This window comes from Gymnoscopelus microlampas, assembly GCF_963454915.1.
Source record: "Gymnoscopelus microlampas genome assembly, chromosome: 20".
NCBI classification, from domain to species: Eukaryota; Metazoa; Chordata; class Actinopteri; order Myctophiformes; family Myctophidae; genus Gymnoscopelus; species Gymnoscopelus microlampas.
In genome coordinates this window covers 996,859-1,015,856 of record NC_139957.1, presented here as the reverse complement: position 1 = coordinate 1,015,856, position 18,998 = coordinate 996,859, and the positions used below count along the sequence as shown (strand labels likewise).

Sequence of the window (18,998 nt, the reverse complement as noted above, 5' to 3'; positions counted from 1 at the left end):
GACTGACTGACTGACTGACTGACTGACTGATTGATTGATTGATTGATTGATTGATTGATTGATTGATTGATTGATTGATTGATTGATTGTCAATGTGTACAGAACAATACACGCAGGAAAGTCAAAAGGATGACACAAACATTCTAAAAGCATATTTCCATTGTTCCGAGTGTGTAAGCAATAAATGCGCACAATCTTTGTATGTCTGCACGTCCGTCTGTATTTCACGTATCCCGGCATGCACGCCGCTCCTGACGAACCGATCGATGGGAGTGCCATGCCTGCCGTTGGATTGGTTGTTGTCCAGACCTGCCAATCTGACCGATACGACTTGCATTTTCAGAGCTTGTGGTTCCAAACTACGATCCTCGCAGCGATGGCCTGCTGAAGATCAACAATGATCACATTGGATTCTACAGAGTCACCACCGATGAGCCCACGTGGAGCGCCATCAGCCAACAGCTGATCGACAACCACACGGTAATGATACAATTTCTTCTTCTTATTTTTAAGTTCTTGAATGAATCCCACAGCAGTTCTTTAACTCCAGAGACAGTTTGTGTAACTGTCACATCAAAGTCATGAGTAAACGTCTTTCACTGACAAAATGACATCACATATACTGTACCAGGGGTCTTCAACAGGGGGTCCGGGACCCCTAGGGGGTCCTCAGAGTTACTACAGGGGGTCCGCCAAATCTTTGTGTGATATGATTTTTTTTTTTACCTTAACCACTTTGAACCCTATAGCATCCCTTTTCTGAGGAGAACTAAGAGGCGTAGGCCTAAGAGGCAAAAAAAAAAAGAGCAGACCACGTAAACAAAAAAAAGTTGAATCTGAAACACAATTTTATACAATATAGAGTAGGGGGTCCCTGCTTCATCTCTCTCTCAGCTAGGGGGTCCTTGGCCTGAAAACGTTGAAGACCCCTGACATATACTGTAGTAACATCATTCTGTGGTGTTTCTAGCATGATGAAATACAAAGCGCCCCCTCGTGGATGAAATGGAATACTATCAAATCATTGGAGCATATTGGAAAAATATATATATGAAATTCAATATACAATGAGCAATAAACATTACAATTATGTTTGGCTTTTTACCCCTTTATCTCCCCAATTTAGTCGTTATGCCAATTCATTTCTCCCCACACACATATTGTGGGTTGTCACTGATGTTGTATCCCACTGACTCACCCACCAGTGTAGCCTGGTTCCAGACAAATCTGCCTTTGCAAAATTGCATCGCACTTTAGCCCTCGGCAGATTAGGTCTGCCCTCCCCCCAACCCCCCCAATAGAGATTTCATTTCTCTCCCTCCGAAGTCGTGAGGGACCAATCAGGGCCCAGTATCCAAATGTGGGCGGGCTTATTACCTTATTTGGAGCAATGACGTGAGACTCATTTTCAGTTTTTCACAACAAAGATGGACGCCGCCATTGCATCGGTAGTAAACGCGTTAGAAAATATTTCTTTTCTAACAGACGAACAAACAATTGCCCTTAAAGCTTTTGTTGGAAAGAAAGATGTGTCAAGAATAGTTTCATCTGGTTACCAGACTAAATACGAGTGGAGCTAGCTTTCGTTGTTTACTATTTCAGCACCGGCGCTTGTGTGTGACGTAGCAGGAAGCACTGCTCTAATTGGTTTTAGGTCTAACCAATAGACCACCGAAGTCCTGACGTCACTCGTTCATCCCCAGGTTCGTAAAGTCATTCCGCTATGGAGAATAACATTGGGTCATCATAGAATCGTCTCATATAAGAATTGTGGTCCAAAAATAAACAAACTGTCTCGGCATAATTGTCAGGGAGGAGGTTCTGTATCGTTTATGATAGTCAGTCACTTATATTTGACACAGTCTGTTTCTAGCGAAAATGTAACTAATTCGGCGGAAGTAACATTATCGTTTTCTCACCGTCAGTTGATGCTTCATATCCATAAGAGTCAAACCGCCGGGGTCATTTCTTTATTTTTGGAACACAGTTCTTATTTGACGCGATATTAAAGACGTCTATGGGATTCAGAATGGGGGTGGAAAACCGCGAACCAGGTAGACAAACCTAGGATGTGTAAATTACGTCAGACTTCGGTGGTCTATAGAGTCCGTTTGGATCTTTTTGTAAACGCCCCTTGGAAAAAAATCTATCGTTGAGAGGGACCAGACTAATATCTATACTAATCCAGACTAATATAATACTCCTCCCGTCCAACACTCCCTGCTGAAAAACAGGGAGTGTTGGGCCGGAGGAGTTTAATTGAGAAAGTGGGAGGAGTAAAAAGTTATAATGAAAAAAGAAAGAACATTGGATTATTACAAATGGTACAAATGTTCTATTCGTACACTCTCAGTGTTACAAACCGATAAGTGTGTGTGTGTGTGTGTGTGTGTGTGTGTGTGTGTGTGTGTGTGTGTGTGTGTGTGTGTGTGTGTGTGTGTGTGTGTGTGTGTGTGTGCGTGCGTGCGTGCGTGCGTGCGTGCGTGCGTGCGTGCGTGCGTGCGTGCGTGTCCATTTTGTCCTCTACTAAAGCATATTAACCAATGCAAAGTAATAACAAGAGCTTGTGACTACATAACTAAAATGTACTGTAGTGATGCTCATCCCTCATTTGATCTCACCAGGAATTTGATGCAGCTGATCGAACCAGTTTCATTGACGATGTGTTCGCCCTAGCCAGGTAAGGTCATGACCCTGGTATACTGTACATGTGTATCTATATGTATATGTAGTGCAGGGGTCTTCAACGTTTTCAGGCCAAGGACCCCCTAGCTGAGAGAAAGATGAAGCAGGCACCCCCTACTCTATATTGTATAAAATTGTGTTTCAGATTAATGTTTTTTTTACTTAGTCTGTTCTTTATTCCCTCTACACCTATAACTTCTTTGCCAAAAATAGCAGATCTAGCAGATCTACAAGCTCTCAACGCCTCGCAGCACGAGGCGTTGAGAGCTTGTAGATCTGCTATTTTTTGGCTAAAGTTCTCCTCAGAAAAAGGGATGCTAGGGTTCAAGTGGTTAAGGTAAAAAAAAAGAAAAAATCATATCACACAAAGATTTGGCGGCCCCCCTGTAGTAACTCTGAGGACCCCCTAGGGGTCCCAGACCCCCTGTTGAAGACCCCTGAAGTCGCGTAACAGCTCAAGCCAGGTAAGATCATCATAACCCCAATATATATGTTAAAGATGACACGTCAGCAGAGGTGGGTAGTAATGACGTTTATTCAGTTACTTTCACTTACGTAACTTTTTTAAAATAAATTGTAATTACTTACTAAAATTGTAGACTTGTATTTAAGTATTATTTGTGAATACATTTTTCATCTTTCACTCTTTTACCTTTGTGTCAAATATAAAGTAAAAGTAACATTGCTCAAATGATTTGGCTTACATTGTCACTTTTATTTATTTGCTTTTATTTTTAGGAATTTCAAGTATGTTCAGATTATGAAATAATAATTCATTTTAAATATTAAATCAGATCATATGAAATAACTCCACACGCAACTCCATTAATTACATTAATTGCACATTTAAGGACGACTTCACCCATTTTCAACCTATCTTCATATAATTAGTCCTCACTAATGCTCATGATGATATGGCACCATTTTTTTCCTACTCGGCCTGTGTCTCAGAGGAGGGCTGTGGGCAGTCCAGAAACCTGCCTACCAGTGACATCATCGATGAGGAATCCAAGCTAATAGAAACCGCAGGCTTTCTATTACTGGAAAGTTAGCATTCTATAATGGAAGCCATTGTTCTCAGATTAATAAGAAATCAAATAAAAAATATTAAATTGTGTTTAAAAAAAAAACCTGCCTAATGATGATGTCACTGGTAGGCGGTTTTCTGAAATGTCCACAGCCCTCCTCTGAGACACAGACCGAGTAGAACAAAGTTTGAAAAAATTGATTGAAAATGGGTGAAGTCGTCCTTTAATGTAATGTAACGTATATACGGTAATATAATTTGATTTATAGACAAGTGGAATGGGCTCTATGCACAGCAGCCTTACTACCTTCACAGGTGTTACCAATGCTACTAACTGATATTGTGCATGTTGGCTCACTGGAAACACTCTACACCAGTGGGTCGCAAAGTGGGGTCTTCCTTGAGTGGGTTCCAAATGGCCCCTTATTGGTGTGTGACTCTGAGAGTTCCGAGTTTGGTTCCATTTGTACACTCTGAGAGTTATGGTCCTTGAAATTAAAAGGTTAGAGAACCACTGTGCTAATGGAACAGAGCCTTCATTAGTAGCATTGGTAAGACTGTGAAGGAAGTAAAGGAAGAGGCCCAATTTCTTTCCAATATGGCTGCTGTGCATAGAGCCTATTCATCTGATACACCTGTGATGTGCACAAATTAAGGCCTTTCATGAATCGCATATGGGTCTTTACTTATAGTCACAAAACTACACCAAAATATAGTAGAAATCTACTACAGCTTTGTGAATGAGGCCCGATACTTTTAATTGAGTACAGGTTTTGGCTGCACTGCCCACCTCTGCATGTCAGTGACTGTAAAGTTGTGTTTGATGTTCGACATGTGTCCATCAGGACACATACTGTTGCAGATTATGTTAAATGTTTGATGTTAATGATGTTAATGTTGATTATGTTAAAGTAGGGTAAGTGATATCCATTTGTTAAAATAAATGTCAAATAACTACTGTATATTCTGATAGTCAATCGATAGAGCGTTTGTTCAGTCACAGTGGTCTCTCCGTCTCTCCAGCTCTCTATTAAACAGACAATGCATTTTCAGGTCGGGATACCAATTGTATCCAATCAGGAGAGAGAACTCATACATTATACAGGATGAACAAGTGGAATTGGAAGTGCATGATGACACAAAGAAATGAGACAGACTGTAACAATATAACTTTGAAGATCATAAATGGGTACTCTCTCCTGATTGGTTGAACATTTGCAACCGGCCTGGAAAAGTATTTTCTGTTTATTAAAGAGCTGGAGGGATGGGGGGGGGGCTGTTACTGATCAAACACTCTATAGCAATGATTACTAACAGAATATACTAGTCACTTGTGCTTTAACCTTTAAAAAAAATAAAAATGTTTTGACCAAAAAATATCGCCTTACCCTATACCTTTAATGTTGTGTCCATCATGCAGGGCAGATGTAGTAGATTATGGAACAGCCTTCAACCTGACTCGGTACCTGGCCAGTGAGACAGAGTACATCGCATGGAGTCGACTCAGCTCCTCCATCGCCTACGTTAAGGACATGTTGTCTGACACCCCACTCTACCCCAAGTTTCAGGTCAGATATACGTTAAGGACATGCTCTCTGACACCCCACTCTACCCCAAGTTTCAGGTCAGATATACGTTAAGGACATGCTCTCTGACACCGCGAGGTGGCACTGCGAGATGACAGATCATTCTGTCATCACATCAGATATGTAAAAATATATGGTCACGTGTATGCTTTTTTTGATCAAATGTCAGTAAAAAAACAAATCAATCAATCAATTGAACAGAATATCTAAATGTGAATATAAATTGATCAATATTGTGCATTGAAGATTAGATATCTGTAATAGAAATTTCCCTTAAATAGAAAGACACAAAATGACTTTCCTATATTTACAATGTGGTCTTTATCCAGAGAGCTGTTTACAATTGTCTTCTAACAACACATTACACATAACACAAATGCGTCTATTTGGTTACATTATTTTGTACACTAGTCTATTCTGGAGCTCTCTAATCTGACAGCGGACTTCCTGACGTCACCTTCTGGCCACGACACATTAATGTCCCCCTATGTGATTTTCAATGCCAGCGCCCCTGGTTTCAGGTCAGATATATGTTAAAAACATGTTGTCTGACACCCTGGTCTACCCCAGGTTTCAGGTCAGATCTGAATGAATCTACTTCTATTCTTTGAGACATTGCTTCTCAAACGTTTTCATGTCAAGGACCCCCATATTAATATGTAGTTGGCCGCAGACCCCAATCTGAACATATTTTGTGCCAGGGGACCCCTTGAACTGACTGTGATGCTATATGAACCCTGTTAAGGGCACTGGGGATCCCCGGACCCCACTCTGAGAACCACTGCTTTGAGACACTCACACATGGGCATTGCCTGCCAGTGACATATTGTCAGTAGAAAGGTTTGGTAATTTAAGAATACAAACTTTCTTTATTTTTGTCTCCGCCAGGCGTAAAGGCATGGCGAGAGAGTATGTTTTGCACCCTGTCCGTCCGTGTGTCCGTTTGTCCGTGTGTCCTGTCCGTCCGTTAGCAGCTAATCTCCGGCACCGTTGGCCCAGTCGCTGCGAAACTGTGCACACACACTCCCTCGATGCCAATTCAGAACCTCTGCCCCAAATGTTTCACATGGGCCTGTTATAGCGCTACCAGGAGGCTGATGTGTGCGAAACCCTTTTTTTTTTTTTACAATACTCCTACAGATTTTATCCAAACGTCAATGAAATCGGTACACAGTATCTCTATAGCCATGTGATCAACCCGGATCTGTCCGATTTTCCAGATTCCATCCTCATTGGCTAAGGTTGGCTTAAAGTTTGCAGGATTGGTCCGTTTTGAACCAAATGCCTCAAATCATGAACGCTTTCCGATTTCCGTGAAATCTCACACGCGCATTCCCACTAGGCCAAGGAAGAAATGCCACCCTTTTCACATTGGCTTGTTAAAGCGCCACCAGCAGGTCTAATTTAGCAAAACACATTTTTGGAACAACATGCCTCAAATCATGAATGCAGTGTCCGATCGCCGTGAAATGCCTAAGAAGAAATGGCACCATTTTCACATTGGCCTATTATAGCGCCATCAGGAGGCCACAATAACGTACCTGACCTGTCGGAGACCTGTGCTCCGAGGAGCACTTTTTCTAGTTGGTTGATTTTGGTTGACCGACCGCATGTAGTCCCTAAAAGAGTCTCCTTCTAACCCATTTAGACCTGAGGCCGATTCTAAAAGCGTGTAACATTAGCAACAGCTAATGTTACACAAAGGTGTTCCCTGTGTTGATAACAACGTAGGTGTTCCAGGTCTAAATGTGTTAAAGGACGACTTCACCACTTTTCAACCTATCTTCATATAATTGGTCCTCACTAATACTCATGATAAAATGGTACCATTTTTTTCTACTTGGTCTGTGTCTCGTAGGAGGGCTGTGGACAGTCCAGAAACCGTCTACCAGTGACATCATCATTAGGCAGGATTTTTTTTTTTCAAGTTTATTTTTAGATTTTTATTAAGGCGAGAACAATGGCTTCTATTATTGCATTGCAACTTTCCAGGAATAGAACGCCTGCAGTTTCTATTAGCTTGGATTCCTCATCGATGATGTCACTGGTAGACGGTTTCTGAACTGTCCACAGCCCTCCTCTGAGACACAGACCGAGTAGAAGAAAATGGTACCATTTTATCATGAGCATTTGTGAGGACCAATTATATGAAGATAGGTTGAAAAGTGGTGAAGTCGTCCTTTAACTAAGGGTGGTGAGTGACGTTTCAGTTAAGTCGCAGTATCACACGACAAGTTCTGAAGTTTATTACACACATAGAGAATATATATTCAGTATTGGACATCAGAAGATATGAGACAAGGACAAGAACAGAATGAATAGGAGTAGAACCTGTATGTCGTATCATTGTGCACAGCACAGACATCAGTCTATCTGATAAAGTAGTTGATGGTCATGGTATCAAGGGTATCAATTATGCTTTCGCAGATGAGAGAAAAAGGTCATAATTCATAACATTGGTGGCATAATATTTCAGCATGCTAACTTTCCAGGAGGAGAAAGGCTGTAGTTTTTATCAGCTTGGAAAACCATCAATAGGCTCTATGCACAGCAGCCATATTGTGAAGATATTCACAGGAATGATACTAATGAAGGCTCTGTTCCATTTAGTGTAGCACAGTGGTTCTCAGATTTTTCAATTTCTACGACCCCCATAACTCTGAGAGTGTACAAATGGAACCAAATGGACCCGTTCCATTTGTACACTCTCAGAATTACACACTCTCAAGGGGCCATTTGGAAACCCCTTAAGGAACCATGAGGGTCCCTGGACCCACATTTTGGAGCCACTTGGTGTAGCAGGGTGTTTCCAGTGAGCCAACATGCACACTATCAGCGCCCTGACTCTGTTTGACCAGAATGGAACAGAGCCTTCATTAGCATCATTGGTAACACCTGTGAGTCTTCGCAATATGAATGTGGCTGCTGTGCTGTGCATAGAGCCTATCTGAGATTGAAGTGTGTGCGTGTGGTAGCCACTGCTATTGTTTTGCATGTAAAACATGTTCTCGTGTCATCCGTTTGCTGGTGTGCAGACGCTGTTTCGTAGGTATGTGAGTGACATCTCCAAGAGACTGGGATGGGAGGATGTAGGATCCCAGACGGACAGGTGAGAACACACCCACGATAACACTGACAATGATCAACCCTATAGCCTCCCCATTCTGGGGCAAACATTCGGCGAAAATAGCAGATCTACAAGCTCACAACGCGACGCGTTCTGCTATTTCCGGCGAAGATATTTAGTGTAGAGCAGAACATTTAAAATAAATGAATATGATAAAAACAGGAGGGGGCCTAGCATGACAGTGTAACAGCGGTCTCCCTGCATGTCTCTCTTTAAGAAACAGAAAATACGTTGTCAGGCGCTTCAAATGCCACAGAAGTGGAAAAATAAAGGTCCAAAATAAAGGAAGCAAGATTGCCTCAGATAATACATTCTTATTTATTGAGGACGCTTGACAAGTTTTGGCCTCAGCCCCATTATCACTTTTTAAATCTGCTCTGAGTAATCAGAGCAGATTTGAAAAGTGATAATGGGGGTGTAGGCCCCTCTTTTAAAGGTGTAGTGAAATGAAAAATATGTTTTTCACACTTTTAGAGCATATCCGTGGTCATCATATGGTTATACCTAACAATAGATGCCAAAAAAAATGAAAAAAACCCATTTTTGTGTATTATTACATCTAAAGTCCCTATAAAGCCAATCTTAATTACTTCCTGTAAACGAAAACGTGCTGCGTGATGACATAATACAGCCTTCATGAATATAAATTAATCTTGATTACATGCACCTGTTTGATTCCCATAGCTGCACGTTCTTCAAACACAGCTGATTTTAATTACAGAGATACTCCGTTTTGAATCTCATTGAAGATGAGTGTATTACTCATTTTAAACTTCATCTGCACACTAAAATATGTATCTGAAAACATTATAGGTTAGAAATAAGCCAGGTAGTAGCAAACGTGCTTCACTGGCCGTCTCTCTCTCACTTGTAAACAAACACTAGCCGTGTGCCAGCACGGCTGAAGTGATTGAGATCCAACGTCCCATAGCCTGAAGGGATGGGACCTTCTGATTGGTTTAGAGTCGTGGAGCCGACGTTTCGGGCTGAACCTTCAAAATAAAATGACCGAAAATGTCACTTCAGTGCGTCTTTAAGCATACACATCATCATCATCCCCACCTGTGTAGGGGGGAGGTCCTTGCTTGGCAATCAGTTGATCAGTTACACCATATCACAATCACAATCAATACAGCAGTCCAACAATATCAGTGCACAAAATCACAGATCATGAAGAAATCACAGACTACAGTATGTGTATGTTTAGACAGTGTTCTCAATAAATAAGAATGCACATCTGAGCCAGTCTTGCATCCCTTATTTTGGAGTGCCGCTTTTTCCACTTTGGTGGTATTTGAACCAAGTTATATTTATAGCTGAGCACCCACTGCCTAAACAAAAAGGCATCCAGAGGAAACGCACCTGCTTTTTTTTTCTTACACTGTCAGGTGGGTTTGCAAATTTCAACAGATCAGGAGGAGACAGTAGGCCTACCCATTTATCAGCTTCAATTTGATAATGTTCCAGTTTCAATGTTGTCTGCTCATTTCTTTGTTTCATCACCTCCAATTTCACTTGTTTATCCTGTATCCTATCCTGATTGGATACAATTGTTATCCCGGCCTGAAAATTCATTTTCTGTTTTCTGAAGAGCTAGAGAGACGGGGCGACCCCTGTTACTGAATAAACAATGATTACTATCACACTATAGAGCTATTTAACACTGTTACTGAACAAACACTCAATAGCAATGACTTCTGTCCCAATTCAGAGCTATTTAACACTGTTACTGAACAAACACTCTATAGTAATGATTACTATCACAATATAGAGCTATTTAACACTGTTACTGAACAAACACTCTATAGCAATGATTAATATCACAATATAGAGCTATTTAACACTGTTACTGAACAAACACTCTATAGTAATGATTTATCACAATATTTAACACTGTTACTGAACAAACACTCTATAGCAATGATTACTATCACAATATAGAGCTATTTAACACTGTTACTGAACAAACACTACATCAATGTGCATTAACATTAACATTGGGTGTGAGTGATGGATGTGTATTTCTGTGTCAGGCTACTCAGGGAGACAGTTCTGGGGATCGCCTGTGGAATGGGAGACACAGACGTCCTGAATAATGCTTCTTTCATCTTTGACCAGTGGATCGAAGGAAAACTGAGGTATTGCTGCTATACAACTGTGGTCCTTCAAAGTGGGGTCCAGGGAACCCCAGGGGGGTTCCAGGGGGTCCCCAGCTAAATTAGTTAATATGGCATAAAGAATCTGTTCAACCACTTTAACCCTGTTTTATGATGAAATAATTGCCGATTTACAAGCTCACAAGGCGTCACAACAAGCCGCCTTGTGGGCTTGTAGAGCGGCTATTTTTGAAACATTTGGAAAATTCTTGGAGAAACTGGGAATTTTGAATTAAATTGAAACTACATGATTGCTGCCTCATAGACGTAAATCATGGAAACAATTGACCTCATGCAACAGATGTTGTTAGTGTGACATTTAGCAGTTGAAAGTGGCCTGGTTATCAAATAGAAGCTGCGTGGAGCTTCAGTCTGATTGGCTCCAGTGTTGGCGATTACAAGGGGGAGGGGATTAGAACTTCCCTAAACCAATCACTGGAGAGCTACGGATCCGCCTACATCTGACGTCATCGCACAGCTTGAGGACGGCCCGTGGCGCTGATTGGCTTGTCGTTAGACCCACCCCCACCTCCGACTCTCATTGGACAATACATTTTTGTACCGTATAAATCCTAGTTTCACATTACAACACTAGACCAAGAGAGGCAGTCCACTCAGAGAGTGGGCGGGGTCTATGGTCTGGAACCAGGCTAAGTTGAACGTTGTTTATCGCACCTACCGTATAAATGTTACTGGGGTCTTTTGTCTCTTGCAGCAATGTGGCGGTCAACCTGAGGCTGCTGGTTTATCGTTACGGCATGAAGAACTCGGGTAGTGAGGAGAAATGGAACGTTCTGTTTGACAAATACAAAGCTGCTACACTGGCCCAGGAGAAGGACAAACTGCTGTCTGGACTGGCTTCTGTGGAGAACGTCCACCTGCTCTACAAGTAAACACAATACACTATTACATGTTCACTATGTTGTTTGTTTGTTTGTTTGTTTGTTTGTTTGTTTGTTTGTTTGTTTGTTTGCTTGTTTGTTTGTTTGTTTACTTGTTTAAGGCTTTCACCAGTGGAGAAAGAAGTACAACATTTGTACTTAAAGGGGCATGATAAGATATGAAACCCAAAACCATTTATTTATCTGATATAGATTTTTTTAAGTATCTTAAAGGGGCATGATAAGATATGAAACCCCAAACCATTTATTTATCTGATATAGATTTGTTTTTTATCTTAAAAGGATCCCTGGCTAATAAGCCTTATATGCCTTATATACATTATAATTGCCCTCTATAACTAAAACTCAAAATTATAAACACCATAAACATTTTATTTATTTTATAAATAGATACATATTTATATTTATAAATCTTGTACTGAAGGGGGACAACGCCCGTTGCAAGTTGATGATGTAATTTGTCCATGTGTGGTCTAGCCCTAATTATGGAATGCATGTGCTAATAAAAATAAATTAATACATTCTAAGGTTAATATTAAAACAATATTTTTAAATATATTTATATATGCATTCCATGCATTCCATATCTAAAAGCTCAGAATGTTTCACAATGTGACACCTTGTGAGCTTGTTGACCAGCTATTTTTTGCCAAATGTTTCTCCTGTTATGACATGTCCAGAATAGGGATATTATAATATTTCACTGGTATATTTTTCACAATAACCACATGCATGTTTTTTCGACAGCTTCTCTATTAAACGTTATTTGCGAGTGTTGAAATGACACAGGCACCGGAAATGTACCAGAAATGTACATACATGCCGTTTCTGAAAATGTAGTTGCTGCTTTCCAAAATATCCTCGGCACTAAGACCCTGCAGCATTTCATTTTTTTTCTTACAGTACTTCCGTGGTTTTAGTTCAAGTTGAATTCTGGGAAACGCAGTACTAATGGAGCTACCAGAAGTATTGCCAAAAAGACTAATACAAATGGAGATTACACACATGGCTTTAAAGGTTTGATTGTCCTGCAGGTTACTGGAGGCATCTAAAAATGATAGCATAGTGAGGAGTCAGGACCTGTTTACCGTGGTGAACTACGTTTCCCAGAACCCCCTGGGGAAGGAGATGGCCTGGGACTGGACCACACTCAACTGGAACTACCTGGTGGACAGGTTTGTTTGTCCTGGGTCACATGTTGATGGGTCACGTGGGTTTATATGTATGGTTATGAAACAAGGATATATCTGCTAGACACTTGCTTGGGGGGGTTGTGATTATTTTGCCCGGTGCGCAACATTGGCTCGCACCGGCCCTGTACGGTATTGGCTCTATGCACAGCAGCCATATTATCACTTCTTTCACAGATGTTACCAATGATACTAATGAAGGCTCTGTTCCATTTAGTGTAGCACAGTGGTTTCCACGACCCCCATAACTCTGAGAGTGTACAAATGGAACCAAATGGACCCGTAACTGTAAGGGGCCATTTGGAAGCCCATGAGGGTCCCTGGACCCCAACCAGGCGCGCGGGAGGTACTTAATAGCCAGGGGGGCTGAGCGTCGGGGGGAATCCGCTTGACGGTTTCGGGTCGAAAAATGTGCGGGTTTGGGTGCGTTTTGGCACTTTTTTTCCTTTACTTTATTTCGGTTTTAGGTTTAGGGTTAGGGTTAGGTTAGGGTTACGTTATTTAATTCTCGTTCTCATAAAAAAAAAACCCTTCCCATCACCAGGGGGGCTGCAGCCCCCGTAGCCCCCCTCCTTCCCGCGCCACTGACCCCAACTGTAGACCCACTGGTGTAACAGAGTGTTTCCAGTGAGCCAGCGTGCACAATATCAGCACCCTGACTCTGTTTGACCAGAATGGAACAGAGCCTTCATTAGTATCATTGGTACTAACACCTGTGAATGTCTTCATAATATGGCTGCTGTGAATAGAGCCTATTGGGATTGACTTTTGATCGGACATGTGTGAAATCAGAAAAAGGAAAATGCTCAAAGTAAAACATGTGTTGTGTGTTACGTTGCATGTACACACGTGACTGAATAAAACATGTTTTGTGTGTTACGTTGCATGTACACTAGTGATGCGCGGGTTGACCCGTAACCCGCGGGTCAACCCGCGGCGCGGGTGGGTCGAGTCAGAATTTCAGAGGAAATTATGCGGGCTGCGGGTGAGCGGGTCAGCCGCTCTCACATGCAAAAAAATAAATAAATCACATGCTCTTTTTTTCTTCTTTATTCCTAATATGAATAAGAATAATAACAATAAAACAGTTTGAATACACTTGGGGATTATTTTCTAACCATGATTTTACAGAAAAAAAAAAAATCGCGTGTCGCGGGGTGGGTTGAGCCATAGATTTATATATGGGTTCGCGGGGCGGGTTGAGGCGGGTTGGGTTCCGTCGCGGGGCGGGGCGGGTCATGAAAAAACCCGACCCGCGCATCACTAATGTACACATAACTGAATAAAACATATTTTGTGTGTTACGTTGCAGGTACACATAACCGAATAAAACATGTGTTGTGTGTTACGTTGCAGGTACACCATCACTGACAGAAACCTGGGTCGTCTACTGGGTCGCATCAGCACCTCCTACAACACGGAGCTGCAGCTGTGGAAGGTCAGCTCCACTTCAACAATGCTGACATTAGATACATCCCTATAGCTGAATTCCAAAACCCCAAACATTCACACTCAGTCACTCTCCTCGTGTCCTCCACTCGCGCCTAAGCCCCGCCCCTGCGAGGAGGAGAGGATTAAATGCGAGGGCGGACTGGTCGACCCGTTGGCCTCACAGGACCGGAATGCACTCTAGCGTCATTTTAAAGCGACTGCAAATTCCGAGATCAGTTATGACGTCTCATACAGCTGGATCACTGTCTGGAACTATAGAGCCGTGGATGAAAATATACATGCATATAGAATAATATGCAGGTACTGTATAGAATAGTACAACATATAAGAATAGACACGGGAGATGGAAAAAAAAACTAAAAATCGTGTACACGTGATACGGAAGTCTTCCGCGAGGAGATGTGAAGAGTGGTGGATTGGAATTCAGTTTATACTCTCCACAGATTCCCCTCCCCCACTCAGTAATCTGATCAGATTAATCACAGCTGTGTAGCTTGCGCTGTCCAGAGCAGAGCAGGTATGTTTACATCTAACATGGACATTTTAATACCTGGATATCGGACATTTTGATATTTTGTCACATAGGTAGGATGTGTTACTATTATTTGACAGTTTGTGTTTATGCATGGTCACTAGAGGGGGACAAATTATTTGTATAATGTCCTCTGCCCAAGTCTGCTCCCAATCGTTCTGGTCTGAATGAATGAATCACACTGTCTTAAGCGACCAACAACGTGGGAGAGTTGGCAAGAGCTAGTTCGGAGAGTAAAACACATCTAGGTGTGCTGAGGTGACCGGTGAGACGCTTATCTCAGTGACGTCATTTTGTAGTATTTCACACAGTGGGGTGGATGGCTAAAACTGGAACATCTAGGGGCCTTAAGGCGCAAGGAAACAACACGAGTGGAGGACGCAAGGATGGAAGATTGAGTATTGGGATGTGGCTATAATTGTATCCACAAGTTTCCCAGAGAGCTTACTGGGGAAACAAGAGTCTGTGAATTATGGGCATCACTTCCTGTTGTCAGTCATTCAATTCATTTCAGTGGTCCTTGTCAGAAAGGATGCGTTCGGAACTGCACACCAGGAGCGCACTCGCCTATTAGTTTGCCAGTGCGCTCAGTGCTATATTTCCGAACGCACCCTCAATAATGTGGGAGCACAACCCGACAGAAATGAAAAGGTCATAAGTCTGCCTACTTACCCTACAAGATATCCCTCCACACATGTAGTAACTATTAAAGTAACTAAGTAACTAAGTAACTAACTCGCCCAACACTGCCAACTATAGAGGCGACCCCATTCAAGTTAACCAAGTATAGAGGGTTTAAGTAGATCGTAGAACCCTGCAAGCACGGAAGGACACGGCTGAGCTAGGCCTGTTAATTCAGGCAGGGCTGGGGCCATTTTTTAAATGAATGGGTCGGGCACGACTCATTACAACTTGTAAACAATTGTGCAGAGGTATTCACCATTTAATAGGCTCTATGCACAGCAGCCATATTGGGAAGAAATTGGGCCTCTTCTTACTTCCTTCACAGGTGTAACACAGGTGTAATTAAGGCTCTATTCCATTTAGTGTGGCATAGTGGTTGTCTTATTTTCACGGACCCCCATAACTCTGAGACCCTTATGGGTCCATTTGGTTCCATTTGTACACTCTCAGAGTTACAAAGCCACCATAATGGGTCATTTGGGAACCAAAATGGACTAAAATGCACGATATCAGCACCCTGACCAGAATGGAACAGAGCCTTCATTAGTATCATTGGTAACACCTGTGAAGGAAGTAAGAAGAGGCCCAATTTCTTTCCAATATGGCTGCTGTGCATAGAGCCTATTGAACGTCTGTCCTTTCTCAAGTAGATAGTTTTCCTGTATATGGTGTAAACACAAAGAGTTTGACATGCATTGGTTGCTTTGGTGGGTGCTTGTTTTTAGATAGAGCTTGACATACAATATACAGTATCTGTGTACTAGTGTGTGCTTGTGTTCTTCAGATGGAGCATTTCTTCAAGTTAACCCCCGACGCCGGAGCAGGAGAGATGCCCAGACAGCAGGCTCTGGAGACAGTGAGGAACAACATCCAATGGGTCACCAGGAACGAGGAGGAGATCAAAATTTGGTTGGACAACAACGTGGCCTGGCCCTGAGAACATCAGCTGTAACCATATGAACTATTCTGGACATGTAGGCCGTTGGTTCTCAAACGTGTCAAGCCCACAAATTAATATGTATTTGCCCGCGGACCCCCACCAGAAAAGTTTTTTTTTCTTCTGTCACAACACGTCGCATCATGATGCGTTGGATGCAACTAGCCTATGAATTACACGCCTCGCGTTGGGAGCATGTAGAGCGTCTATTTTCATTTTCAACTTCTTTTTCCTGGGTAATATTTGACAATTTGACAATGTTTGACAATGTTTGATTTTTTTATTGTACAGTTTGTTGATTACTTTTGACGCAGTAATGGTCTTACTTTTCTTTTTTTTCTTTTTTGAGTTATTGAAAAGGTCTTAAAAAGTCCTTACATTGTCACTTTAGCAATGTGCAGATACCCCTGTATACACTTACACGGTATGTTGGTTTGTTTACTGTTGAGTGAGAAAACAACGCTGCCAATTAAGCAAATCATCTGGGGACCCTCCAAAATCCGTTTGGGGACCCCCCTGAGGGTCCCGACCCATTGTTTGAGAACCCCTGCTCTAAAGTACCATAGTCATTTCTGATCCTGTCAATCCTTGTCAATCGTATAGCATCCTTAATTCTGCCACCTCCAGCTCTGCCTCATGCCTTTTTCGTCCGTGCCACTGTTTCCAAGCCTTACATCATGGCTGGTCATGGCTGCATCTATGCAACTAAGTAGTTAGTTAACGTATGTATGGTTTAAGTGATTACCAACTTCAAGGTGCTCTCTGTAACTTCCATGTCCTTGAAACTCGGGTCCCTCATGCAATAGGCTCTATTCACAGCAGCCATTATTATGAAGACATTCACAGGTGTTACCAATGATACTAATGAAGGCTCTGTTCCATTCTGGTCAAACAGAGTCAGGGTGCTAATATTGTGCATGTTGGCCCACTGGAAACACCAGTGGGTCTACAGTTGGGGTCCAGGGACCCTCATGGGCTTCCAAATGGCCCCTTACAGGTGTGTAACTCTGAGAGTGTACAAATGGAACCAAATGGACCCGTAATTTGTACACTCTCAGAGTTATGGGGGTCATGGGACCACTGTGCTAGACTAAATGGAACAGAGCCTTCATTAGTATCATTGGTAACACCTGTGAATGTCTTCATAATATGGCTGCTGTGAATTGAGCCTAGTGCTGAAATAGTTACGGCTGAAAATACAGCACCATCTACCTGCTCAGGGGAGAAATAGAATTCTGATATTTTCCCATCATAGACCAAATATTCATCTACGACAAGCCCACAAAGTGGAGGCTAGGGTTCAAGTGGTTAAGCCAAAGATGGTGGGTATTTAGGAGATCCACCATCCCAATTTTTGCCACTATAGAGGCAAAATGATACACAAATGACATACTGATACAAATGGTCTCGTAAGTGGCCGCCATCTGACGCAAACGTTCTATGTTTACTTTTGCTAGATCTCGCGAGAGTATGTTGCTGGTACAGAACAAGGTTGATAACAAAGTAGATTTTCTCCTGATTTGTCTCTCTGAAAAAGGCCATTTTAGTGTCAGAATGTTGGAAAATTGGGTCTAATGTTTAGAGAATTGTTCATGTTCACTCTCCCATTGGAATGAATAGACTCCAACCTACTTCCAGTCTCCTAAAGAGGCGGCCACCTACAGTATGTCACGCTGATACAGGATGCAAACCGGAGATAGTGGGTCTTGCTTTCCTATTTGTCTTGGATGTAGCTTAATTTATACTCCATTCACTCGCACTGTCCTTAAAGGTACATAAACATTTTTTTTTTTAACAATCTTTTCTTAAAATGATTATTAAATAATGATATTAGAAGCATTTATCATTTTCTTTTTCCCTTACCTGTACCATATTCTATCATTTTGCTATAAACGTGTATATTTACTGCAAGACTCAGGTATTTTTAACTAAATGAAATAACTTGCACATTTTATTTGTAAATGATCTCAGAATCAATGCAAATTTGCTGTATCATAGAAGGAAAACAAATAAATTAAGAAAAATAATATGGTAAATGGTTCATTTACAGTATATAGCTCCTTTCACCAGAGTGATTTTACAATGGACATCACACTCGCACGCGCACGCAGCCACGCACGCACCCACACAAGCACGCACGCACATGCGCACACATTTACTTGCTTGCTTGCTCATGGCAGTTCATCGTGGTCGATGGTGACTTCATATCTCCCAGGGGGAAATTTTTATTTTTTTCCAATTGCTGATCGACACACTTTTCCTCACGTGGGGCAGGCGTGTGTTGAACCAGGGGCCTGTTCCTCAAAAGGTGAATAAACTAAGCCTGGACTTAAGCCAAATCCAGGGGACACGCAATAACCCCACATTTGCAAGACCACTTTGGTAGAGGTTTGGGTTGTGTAGTTACCTTGCCATCATGATGTAACTCCAAAGGTGGACAAGAAATAAAAAATAATTTCTCCATTGACTAGAAATTGATCATTTAAAATATGCTCCTCATTGACTTACATTCAGTGAAGAGGCTCTTTTAAACCCGTAACTAATAATTTATATATATATATATATATATATATATATATATATATATATATATATATATATATAGACATTTTTTATAATATAAAAAAAAAATCTGTTATATATTATCAAACATCTAACAACAATATGAACTATAGTGTTAACAGAGTGACAATGACATCACATGAGTCATTGTGAAACAA

At 41.6% G+C, this 18,998-nt stretch overlaps 1 protein-coding gene across 1 annotated transcript in view; it reads left to right on the top strand.

Annotated features, from left to right (window-relative positions):
• enpep (glutamyl aminopeptidase) overlaps positions 1–17,110 on the top strand; it is a 49,455-nt gene extending 32,345 nt beyond the window's left edge. Inside the window, exons 13-21 of the mRNA XM_084044179.1 lie at positions 344–480; positions 2,625–2,680; positions 5,133–5,280; positions 8,334–8,407; positions 10,459–10,563; positions 11,297–11,470; positions 12,518–12,658; positions 14,030–14,111; positions 16,126–17,110. Of these exons, the coding sequence (XP_083900305.1) occupies positions 344–480; positions 2,625–2,680; positions 5,133–5,280; positions 8,334–8,407; positions 10,459–10,563; positions 11,297–11,470; positions 12,518–12,658; positions 14,030–14,111; positions 16,126–16,278 (1,070 nt within the window). The 3' untranslated portion in view covers positions 16,279–17,110. The remainder of the gene's footprint in view (positions 1–343; positions 481–2,624; positions 2,681–5,132; positions 5,281–8,333; positions 8,408–10,458; positions 10,564–11,296; positions 11,471–12,517; positions 12,659–14,029; positions 14,112–16,125) is intronic.
• The last annotated feature ends 1,888 nt before the right edge of the window (positions 17,111–18,998 follow it).